Raw genomic sequence first — 11,443 nt, forward strand, 5'->3', positions numbered from 1 at the left:
AAAAGTTGCTGAAATATATATATTTTTACCAAGTTACACTTTCCAAAAGTGTACAGCACCATCTCTGGCTGTGAAAGTCAGCTGTTTTGATGACCTACTGTAGCATGCCTAATTTGCACCAACCAGATGCAAATATGTGGTTTATATCCTCAGGCACGTCTTCGTGGTAACCTTTGCAGCGTATTCGTCCCTACACCAGATATCATGTAACGTGTGAAATAGACAATCCTTTGTGTTCATATTTAAACTGGTGTGTGCACGCAGACACAGGTCCTCAACCTATTGTGTAAAATATCTATCCCACAGGGCCAGGATCTGGGCATTATGCTCCGTCACTGACCGTTGCTTTCATCAGCCATGACTTCACCAAGCCAACCAGCCCTGCTTACTCCTTCCACGGCAGGATAAGCAACAATTGCGAGTACTAGAGGTCACAAAAGAGATCCCAAGCTTTAAACATGACATGCTACTCTATTCAAGAGTCCTAAATGGTCTATGGAAAACTACCCCAAGTAGTTGCTCATGAAAGGGAATATTGAACGTTGTAATGCCAATGTAAATCCACTAAGGGGAGACACCCCAAAGACTTTTCAAGCTGTGAACCAGCCTACAACAGGACAGTATACTACTTATCAGCCAAATGTGACTGTCCTTAGGGTACTGGCAAACTTACTACAGTATTCTATGTCAGCTAGTTATTTGATTGTTTCTCTTGTTTGTTTGTGTAGTGTAAGGTGTTGACGACAGCCTCAGTATTACATTGATGCAAAAACCACCTGTTTCGGCAGGGACGGCAACACTGCATACTCCACGCTGGGCAAAGTGAGAGGATAATCAAGTAAGTTCCCACTAACTTCAGGTAAATATACTTTTAATTCAGAGCTGATTCCACATTTTAATGCGCCTTATAACATTGTAATAAATCAAGTATAACCATGTTTTTATTTGACAAAGACCCAAAGCATCCTCCTAGAGGACTGCAGTCTCAGGGCGCTATTTATTGGATATGTGAAAATGTTGATTTTTCCTGATAGAGGTGTTAATTACATAAGGACCTTGTTGAGTGTGGCAGTTTATATGCCACGTACAGAAGTAGGGCAACAAGATACAGCTGGATGTGACAGCTCAAGCCTTGCCTTCTGCTGTTAGATCTAAACTTCATGAACGTACTTCACAAATATGCATAATCTAAATGAACCTATTGCATTCCATTTCAAAATGTTGCTTGTTTTTAGAAAGCCAAAGCTAACTGCAGCCGTTTCCACCAGCAGGGCTTTTCCATACTTCTGGACTAGCGGCATATAGCCCTGAGAATGCTCCTCCATGCAACATCCAGCGCAGACCCCCATCCTATACCATGTGCTGCCACACTCGCTACTGTAGCAGCAACTCAGCGCCTAAAAAGCACCGTCTTCCTGCTCTCATGGGCCCCCAGGTCCCCACCAAGCTTGCCAGGGGGTCCTCAGAGGACATGTCCAAGACCCCAGGCCCTGGTAGATACAACAGTACAGATCCAAGTGTCTACCTGCCCAGGCAACCAGCTTTCTCCATGCTAGGTCGCCATGGCTTCCCCAACGATGCCACTCTAAAGCCTGGCCCTGGAACTCGTAACCCTGAGAAGGTGATTGTCCACAAGCCCCAGCATTCTCTCTGGGCATCAGACACAGAGTTTGTCACCCCACTGGTGGTCAATGTAGCTGACTATACTACCATGTTCCTCCATCATATGGGACTAGGCCTAACCAAGGTTGGATTTATCTGCAAAACAAACAACTCGATGAGGTGACAAATGAGAACCATTTCTACTGCCGTGCTGGCTTATTATAAAATATTAAATAAGGATGTTTAGATACAGAAAAGAACATATACAAACTTCCACACAGAAAGTAAAGAAATATATTGTATTTACGTACTATCCAGCAACAGTGCTATTTAGAATGAACAGAAATGTGACTCTAGTCAGTCAAAACGTATACTGTCTGATAATACACACACACACACACACACACACACACACAGAGAAAAACAAATAAAATAAAAACATTTCTTCTTTGAATAAAATGTTCCACGTTCAAGAAAAAAATAACTACATTTGACCACTATGCTCATTAATACAACATATATTGACAAGTAAACATCAATAAAAGTGTACCAAATGATATTCAAGCTCGGTAAAGTCTCATGAGAGAAATTCCATCTTCATGTTGCCACTTATCAAAGCAGAACTGCTCACCATCTCTTAGTCAGGGCCGAGCATTCTGCCTTCCACTCTCCTTGGGCTACCTCGATCATACCGCCAATATTTTGAGGAGTTTAAAAAAACTGAAAATAAACGGTCTATTCTATACACCAAAACACATGGAGAGATGTACATCTTGTTTAGTCAACAAAGACCATACAATTCAACTGAGGCGGTTTTCCGGGACGTGGAAGATGATTTCCACTCAATCCTTTGGAAGAGGTCTTCGGAAAAGCAATATATGCGGCTCTAGAAGTAAAACAAGTAAAGTTATTCAGTACTCACTTCAAGCTACCAGAGATAGCTATGTTATTTTCAAATATGCAGATGGCAGAACAATGGCTTTACAACTGTATGGATGTGATCATGACAACATAAGATTGGAGAAAAGAGGTCAATGGATTGTGTCAGAGTCATGTAATAGGCAATACAATATGGCTAGTACATTTCAACTGTATTAAAGAGGATGTCAGAAAAGCAAGAATTCCTGATTAATCTGTTCATAAACAGTCATGAGAAGACTTGTGACATAATTAAACAAATAACATTAAGTAATGCTGAGATGTTGCTCTATGAAACATCAGTCAATAGCTCACCTGGCTTGTGGATCATGTAGTGGATCCAGCCCTGGCTCTGCTGCACCCCCAGACCCCTCCATTCATCTTCTGTCATCAAATGAGAGGTGGGCACCAGCTTGGATAACTGTTTCGGGAGCATAACATGCCTGTGTAGGAAAGGGACATTGAGTTCAACCAATTAATTTAGTTACTAGCTAAATAGAAAGGCCTCTGTGATTTACATGTAACTTTAGTACCAGTGCAGTAGCCCAAATAACTTTGGACATGTGGCACCACCAGCTGATATTATTAGCGAACGTTAACCAAGTCACCTGATGGTTAACGTTACTCGCTGCAAAATAAACACATGAATACAGCCTTCAGTTAAAAGCAAACAAATATCAATTTAATAGCAGAAGCTAAGTATCATTATTATTTTAGCCAAATAAAATATTATGGCCGTTTCTCGGCTAAAGCTAGCTAGGAAGTTGGCAACAGCCAACGTTGGCTAGCTAGCTAATCAACCTGGGGGTTGTGTAACGATACACTTGCCTGCGCTAGCATATAAAGCAAGCATGTTAGCTGCTACGCTAGCTACAACGTCAACCTACCTGTACTCGAATGCTTCATCTGTGTACTTGTCAGAGTAGTAAATTTCTTTCTTCGACATGTTTAATCAAACAGAAATATATTACACAATCTTCTGGGTTCGTTTTCGTATTTTCATTAGGGTGTCAATAAGCTTAGCTAACTAGCTTGGAATGGGCGCAAGTTGTCATCCAAAGTCTATCAGCAAATTTTGAACTCAAACCGTCCCTCTCTCGGCCCGGATTGGTGAAGGCGCGCGGATCAAAACGACGAACGAGGTGCCCCGCCCCGACACCATCTTCTGAAGTTGACAGTTGTAACGTTAGATTTGTTTGTAAGAGTTGTTTGTAAAAATGTTTCCTGTGAAATAATGAATTTTTCGTTTTGATTTGTTAATCGAAAGAATGACACACTAGCCACCTAAGTTATAGAAATAGAGTCCATGTCCATTTAGCGTGCTTCTTTAGTACTACAATCATGTCATGAATATTCAATCATAAATGTTGCCTAAAGGAATCCTAGTTTTTCCACTGATAACACCAGTCACACTCTTTCATAAAGTCATAAGCACTTCTTCATGTGGTGTACGTAATGTAGCTAGCCATCAGTGTTTATTTTGAGTTGCTAAATAACACTTAAATGTCAAAGGAACCACATTTGTTCCTGTGACCTTTGAGGGTTAGAGTGTTGTATAAACAAATACTGTCATTTTACTTCTGTGCTTTTATAATCTATTTGAAATTCATCGCCTATACAATAATAATAATTGTAGATAGTATACATAAACATACAAAGACATTATCTTCTTTATAACTGCAATGTAACAACAGGTTTAAACCTGGGCTATTTTAAAAGTGGCGGATTTGTGACTTTGGAAACCCAGCTGTTTCCACAGGCCCCATGTATGATAGTTTCCCTTGTGAATTAGTTACATAGAAACAGCCTGAGTTCTCAGAGAGTGTGTTTGCACGTTGTTATCACATCTCTCTCTGGGCTCTGTAATGGTTGCTAATGAGACATAGTGCATGCACAGCCTGCCTTATTCCACTGCTGATTGCAGTGTTACAGCACGCTGAAGACCAGGTGAATATTAGCTCCTTGTATTGCAGTGCAAACAAATTAGTTGCATTTCCAAACACACTGTAAGTGTTACAGATACAGATGCATTCGCATGCACTCCCACTTATCATGGAAGTGGTAGACCTAGTTAGTAGTATGGTCTGATGCTTCTCTTCCTATTAGTCATCAGTCACATCCTACATATTGATGACATTTGGTTTATCAGTAACCTCTCAATTATCTTATGCCACAAACAATCAAGTGATGTAATTGGTTGTCGAGGAGTTGGCATGTGTGTATGTGTTTTTGTGTGGAACTTGTGTTAACTGTGGCTTGTTGCCATTGCGAGTTTGTTCATTCAGTCTATGACTTGCAGAAGGGTCTTATGCTCATCAAGCCGTTATGCTCTCTCACATACTCTGAACTTCCTTTATTGGTTTTGGGTTTTAGGTTTCTGGGTTATTGTTCAAGTCAGGGCATCTTCACTCTGCTCTCCAAATGTCTGAGATATAGGTAAGTCTATTGCTGCCTCTCATAATTCCTGTGTTTACTGCATGTACAGTGTATTGTATTTCTTTGCTATTTTATCTCTGAGCGTACACACTCTTTAAATCTAGTGCGTTTAATTTTTGCCTTGCACAATCAATTTTATAGTGCGCTAAGCCTTTTCACCTTCCACCTCCGCAAATGTTGGCCTTTGCAAATGAACCAAGACTTTTTTTGACATATGTATGTGACCGTTTGAATTGTAATCAAATGTTCCCAGTGTTGCTTTTTCAAATAGTGACATATTTGAATTATTTTGAACCATGTCTCCATGTCATGAGCAGTAAACAAGACTATGCCCTCTGAGGAACTACTGCGGACTAAGATGATATATTGTGGGGCAAAACAAAATGTTTGTCTTTCATCTCAAAGTTTGGGTTGTTGGAGGAAGTCACCAGGTTGTTTTGATGGCTTTATCCAATTTAAGCTCAAATGAACCTTTTTTTTTACAGCGTATTACAGTATAAGCAGCTAGCCCTGGAGTTCTGCTCTGCCTGGGATGAGTGGGTGGCATGTTTTAGTTGGTTGATTTCCCTCTACTTAGATAATAGGTGATTCAGTTAATTATTTGGTCATCCATGTTAACATGCTCTCCTAAATAAAGGTTTAAAAAAAAACGTTTTTTATTTAAAAAATCACATGATTGGCTACAAAGCCTAACCTTAAAGCGTTAGTTGTTGTTTGTGTACTGTAATGTAGGTCACTGTGGAATAATTGCATGAATAGATATCTAACTCGGGCCCTGCACAGTGTGCTGTGAGTATGTTGGCCATTCTAATTATTCTTGAAAAAGCCTGTTAATTCAAAATGTACAAAGTTTATATTAGACCCACTGGCTTTCTAATCTACAGCACCTTCAGAAAGTATTCACACCCCTTGCATTTTTCCACATTTTGTTGTACTACAGCCTGAATTTAAATGTGCATGAATGTAGTTTTTTGTTTGTTACTGGCCTACACATGTCAGGGTAGCCTAGTGTTTAGAGCGGTGGACTAGCAACCGGAAGGTTGCAAGTTCAAACCCCTGAGCTGAAAAGGTACAAATCTGTCGTTCTGCCCCTGAACAGGCTGTTCCTGGGCTGTCATTGAAAATAAGAATTTGTTCTTAACTGACTTGCCTAGTTAAATAAAGGTAAAAAAAAAAATTAAAAACACACAATACCCCATAATGTCAAAGTGGAAATATGTTTTTTCAAAATGTTTAGACTAATAAGTTGCATGGACTCACTCTGTGTAATAGGTCCTAGGTGTATCTGATGTAGAAAGTCAAGTGCAGGACAGCAGATATGAGTAATCAAATGTACTTTACTCAAAAAGTCAAATATACAAAGTAATGAACACACGTACACCATGACAGACCGAAAATACAAATAAACAAACACTCACAAAAACCATGTGGGGAACAGAGGGTTAAATAATGAACAAGTGATTGTGGGATTGACAACAGGTGTGTGAAACAAAGACAAAACATATGGAAAATGAAAAGTGGATCGGCAGTAGCTAGGAAGCCGGTGACTTCGACCAACTTCGGCGGAAGTCCAAACACTCTGTGTGCAATAATAGAGTTTAACATGTTTTTTGAATTACTACCTCATCTCTGTACCCCACACATACAATTATCTGTAAGGTCCCTTAATCAAGCAGTGCATTACGAACACAGATTCAACCACAAAGACCAGGGAGATTTTCCAATGCCTCGCAAAGAAGGTCATTTATTGGTAGATGGGTAAAGGTTTTTTAAGAAGCAGACATTGAATATCCCTTTGAGTTATTACTTACAATTTGGATGGTGTATCAATACATCCAGTCACTACAAAGATACAGGCATTCTTTCTAATCCAGTTGCCGGAGAAGAAGGAAACTGCACAGGGATTTCACCATGCGGCAATGGTGACTTTAAAACATCCTGTTTGCAGTAATGCACTAAAGTAATATTTCAAAAAATGTGGCAAAGCAATTAACTTTTTGCCCTGAATACAAAGTTTTATGGTTGGGGCAAATCCAATACAACACATGACTGAATTACCACTCTTAATATTTTTAAGCATAGTGGTGGCTACATCATGTTATGGGTATGCTTGTAATCGTTGAGGACTGGGGAGTTTTACAGGGTAAAAAAGAAACGGAATGGAGCTAAGGACAGGCAAAATCCTAAAGGAAAACCTGGTTCAGTCTGCTTTCCATCAGACACTGGGAGATTAATTCACCTTTCAGCTGAACAATAACCTAAAACACAAGGCCAAACCTACACTGGAGTTGCTTACCAAGAAGACAGTGAATGTTCCTGAGTGGCTGAGTTACAGCTTTGACCTAATTCTACTTGAAAATCTATTGCAAGCCTTGACAATTTTTGTCTAGCAATGATCAACAACCAATTTGACAGAGTTTGATACCTTTTTTAAATAATGGGCAAATGTTGCACAATCCAGGTGTGGAAAGCTCTTAGAGACTTACCTCAAAAGACTCGCAGCTGTAATCACTGCCAAAGGTGCTTCTACAAAGTATAGACTCAGGGGTGTGAATACTTAAGTGAGTGAGATATTTCTGTATTTCATTTTCAATAAATGTGCAAACATTTCTAAAAACATAATTTCACTTTGTCATTATGGGGTATTATTTTCACCTTTATTTAACCAGGTAGGCAAGTTGAGAACAAGTACTCATTTACAATTTCGACCTGGCCTGGTATTGCGTGTAGATGGGTAAGAAAAAACATATATTTAAAGCATTTTGACTTCAGGCTGTAACATAACAAAATGTAGAATACGTCAAGGGGTATGAATACTTTCTGAAGGCACTGTATCACTTGAGCTTAGTAGTGCAGTGTTCCAGTGCAGAATGGCTTCAGATTTAAATTATTGTATATGTATATTTTTTTAATATATTTTTTTCTTCTCCCCAACTTCGTGGTATCCAATTGTTTTTAGTAGCTACTATCTTGTCTCATCACTACAACTCCCGTACGGGCTCAGGAAAGACGAAGGTTGAAAGTCATGCGTCCTCCGATACACAACCCAACCAAGCCCCACTGCTTCTTAACACAGCACGCATCCAACCCGGAAGCCAGCTGCACCAATGTGTCGGAGGAAACACTCTGCACCTGGCAACCTTGGTTAGCGTGCACTGCGCCCAGCCCGCCACAGGAGTCTCTGGTGCACAATGAGACAAAGATATCCCTACCGGCCAAGCCCTCCCTAACTAACCCGGACGACGCTAGGCCAATTGTGCGTCGCCCCACGGACCTCCCGGTCGCGGCCGGTAACGACAGAGCCTGGGCACGAACCCAGAGCCTCTGATGGCACAGCTGGCGCTGCGGTACAGCGCCCTTAACCACTGCGCCACCCGGGAGGCCCCCAAATTATTGTATTTCACTCTATTAATATTAAGTCCCCTTAAGATCATACTTAAGTAGCATTTTTTTCCACCTGTGGGTTATGGGATATTGTTTTGAGTTAGTGCACGTAGCATTCTCTGTAGTCACGGTTCGTTATTAGTTTATTGTTTATTTGTTTTTGTCTTTGCTAAGTTTCACTTTCTTTGTTAAATTATGTGGAACTCAACATACCCTGCACCTTGGTTCGATATTCATTCCAACGAAAGTGACAAAGAGTTTAGAGTGGGGAGCTAAAAGGTCTGATCTCCTCCAGTAGGCAGCTTTTAGAAGACTGTGGATAGATCTCTTCAGAGAGGGGTGGGAAAGGGGGGGGACATGGGGGAGACATGGGGAGAGAGGTCACACAGATGGGACGGGCTGGGATTGTTATTGGGAGTAATTCTCAGTAGAACTTTATTGTTAGCTTTGTTCGTTTTTGCTTGTTTCATGACAAGTGCAATCAATATGTGTGCATTTGGACATTGGATGTTACATTCTACCATTATTGGACATGAGTCACATGCCGTGGCCATATTTCCCCATCACACCGAATGATTTGAACTCATAGACCCCTTTCTATGTTTGCAAACATTGCAGCACGAGGGCGACGTGCGCAAGTTGGGGTCAGAACAAGGGGAGTTCATATAGAACGCCAGCAAAGAAAAGCTTTTCATACTACTTTTGTATTATAATTGGATTTTAAGGCTCGTGTGTCACGCCCTGGTCTATGTATTTTGTGTTTTTCTTCATGTATTGGGTCAGGCCAGGGTGTGGCATGGAGTTTTTGTATTGTGGTGTGTTTTGTCTGGGGGTTTTGGTGTGTATGTTAGTGGGATTGTAGCTTAGTAGGGTGTTCTAGGAAAGTCTATGGCTGTCTGGAGTGGTTCTCAATCAGAGGCAGGTGGTTATCGTTGTCTCTGATTGGGAACCATATTTAGGCAGCCATATTCTTTGGTTGTATTGTGGGTGATTGTCCTTAGTTGTCCTTAGTGTCCTGATTATGTGTTAGTTTACACCAGTTTAGGCTGTTTCGGTTTTCATTACGTTTATTGTTTTGTAGTGCATGTGTTTTGATTCGTGTTATGTTGTTTTATTAAACATGGATCGAAATCTACACGCTGCAGTTTGGTCCGACTCTCCTTCACCATTAGAAAACCGTTACAGAATCACCCACCACCAAAGGACCAAGCAGCGTGTCAACAGGCAGGAGCAGCTGCAGTGGGAGAGGCTGCACCACCTGGAGAAATGGACATGGGAGGAGGAACTGGACGGTAAAGGACCCTGGGATCAGCCTGGAGATTATTGTCGCCCCAAAGCCGAGCTGGAGGCAGCAAAAGCAGAGGCGGCATTATGAGGAGCTAGCACGGCAGAGCGGATGGAAGCCTGGAGAATATCGCCGCTCCAAGGAGGAACTAGAAGCGGCAAAAGCGGAGAGGCGCTGGTATGAGGAGGCAGCACGGCGACGTGGATGGAAGCCCGGGAATCAGCCCCAAAAAATTATTGGGGGGGGGCTTACAGGGAGTATGGCTACGCAGGGTAGGAGACCTGCGCAAACTCCCTGTGCTTACCGGGGGGCTAGAGAGACCGGGCAGGCACCGTGTTATGCAGTGGTGCGCACGGTGTCCCCAGTGCGGGTGCATAGCCCGGTGCGGTATATTCCAGCTCCACGTATCGGCCGGGCTAGATTGAGCGTCGAGCCAAATGCCATGAAGCCGGCTCTTCGCATCTGGTCCCCAGTGCGTTTCCTTGGGCCGGTGTACATGGCACCAGCCTTGCGATCAGTGTCTCCGGTTCGCCTACATAGTCCAGTGCGGGCTATTCCACCTCGCCGTACTGGCAGGGCAACCGAGAGTTTTCAACCAGGTAAGGTTGGGCAGGCTCGGTGCTCAAGAGCTCCAGTGCGCCTGCACGGTCCGGTCTATCCAGTACCACCTCCACACCCCAGTCCTCCGGTAGCAGCTCCCCGCACCAGGCTTCCTGTGCGTGTCCTCGATCCAGTACCACCGGTTCCAGCACCACGCACCAGGCCTTCAGTGCGCCTCGCCTGTTCAGCGCAGCCAGAGCCTGTCTCCTCTCCTGCGCTGCCGGAGTCTCCCGCCTGTTTAGCGCAGCCAGAGCCTGTCTCCTCTCCTGCGCTGCCGGAGTTTTCCGCCTGTTTAGCGCTGTCGGAGCCTTTCTCTTCTCCTGTGCTGCCGGAGTCTCCAGTCTGCCCAGCGCCGCCAGTCTGCCCAGCGCCGCCAGTCTGCCCAGCGCCGCCAGTCTGCCCAGCGCCGCCAGTCTGCCCAGCGCCGCCAGTCTGCCCAGCGCCGCCAGTGCTCCCAGTCTGCCCAGCGCCGCCAGTGCTCCCAGTCTGCCCAGTGCTCCCAGTCTGCCCAGTGCCGCCAGTCTGCCCAGCGCCGCCAGTCTGCCCAGCGCCGCCAGTCTGCCCAGCGCCGCCAGTCTGCCCAGCGCCGCCAGTCTGCCCAGCGCCGCCAGTCTGCCCAGCGCCGCCAGCGCCACCAGTCTGCCCAGCGCCGCCAGCGCTCCCAGTCTGCCCAGCGCCACCAGTCTGCCCAGCGCCGTCAGTCTGCCCAGCGCCGCCAGTGCTCCCAGTCTGCCCAGCGCCGCCAGTCTGCCCAGCGCCGCCAGTCTGTCCAGATCTGCCAGTCAGCCAGACTCTTCCAGATCTGCCAGTCGGTCAGACTCTTCCAGATCTGCCAGTCGGCCAGGATCCGCCAGAGGCGCCAGTCGGCCAGGATCCGCCAGAGGCGCCAGTCGGCCAGGATCCGCCAGAGGCGCCAGTCGGCCAGGATCCGCCAGAGCGCCAGTCGGCCAGGATCCGCCAGAGGCGCCAGTCGGCCAGGATCCGCCAGAGGCGCCAGTCGGCCAGGATCCGCCAGAGGCGCCAGTCGGCCAGGATCCGCCAGAGGCGCCAGTCGGCCAGGATCCGCCAGAGGCGCCAGTCGGCCAGGATCCGCCAGAGGCGCCAGTCGGCCAGGATCCGCCAGTCAGCCAGGATCTGCTGAGACCACCAGCCAGCCAGGATCTGGTAGATCTATCTACCTGCCTGAGCTTCCTCTCACTCCCGAGCTTCCTCTCACTC

At 44.8% G+C, this 11,443-nt stretch overlaps 1 protein-coding gene, 1 long non-coding RNA gene and 1 pseudogene across 2 annotated transcripts; 2 read left to right on the forward strand and 1 right to left on the reverse strand.

The window, feature by feature from the left end:
- Positions 1 to 488: 488 nt before the first annotated feature.
- LOC115108327 (ciliary microtubule associated protein 1A-like) lies at positions 489 to 2,065 on the forward strand (annotated as a pseudogene).
- On the reverse strand, positions 1,888 to 3,642 carry LOC115108328 (cyclin-dependent kinases regulatory subunit 1-like). Its single transcript, XM_029632520.2, has 3 exons — positions 3,408 to 3,642; positions 2,836 to 2,963; positions 1,888 to 2,488 (listed from the first exon to the last, which is right to left on the reverse strand). Exons 1-3 carry the CDS (start codon positions 3,464 to 3,466, stop codon positions 2,445 to 2,447), a joined length of 231 nt encoding a protein of 76 aa, XP_029488380.1. The 5' UTR covers positions 3,467 to 3,642; the 3' UTR covers positions 1,888 to 2,444.
- Positions 3,643 to 4,384: 742 nt separating this feature from the next.
- LOC135564325 (uncharacterized) lies at positions 4,385 to 7,942 on the forward strand. The gene is made up of 3 exons (XR_010460927.1): positions 4,385 to 4,467; positions 4,894 to 4,956; positions 7,919 to 7,942. It is a non-coding gene; the product is annotated as an uncharacterized LOC135564325 (long non-coding RNA).
- Positions 7,943 to 11,443: the final 3,501 nt, after the last annotated feature.

This window comes from Oncorhynchus nerka, linkage group LG24, assembly GCF_034236695.1.
Source record: "Oncorhynchus nerka isolate Pitt River linkage group LG24, Oner_Uvic_2.0, whole genome shotgun sequence".
Classification (NCBI taxonomy): domain Eukaryota; kingdom Metazoa; phylum Chordata; class Actinopteri; order Salmoniformes; family Salmonidae; genus Oncorhynchus; species Oncorhynchus nerka.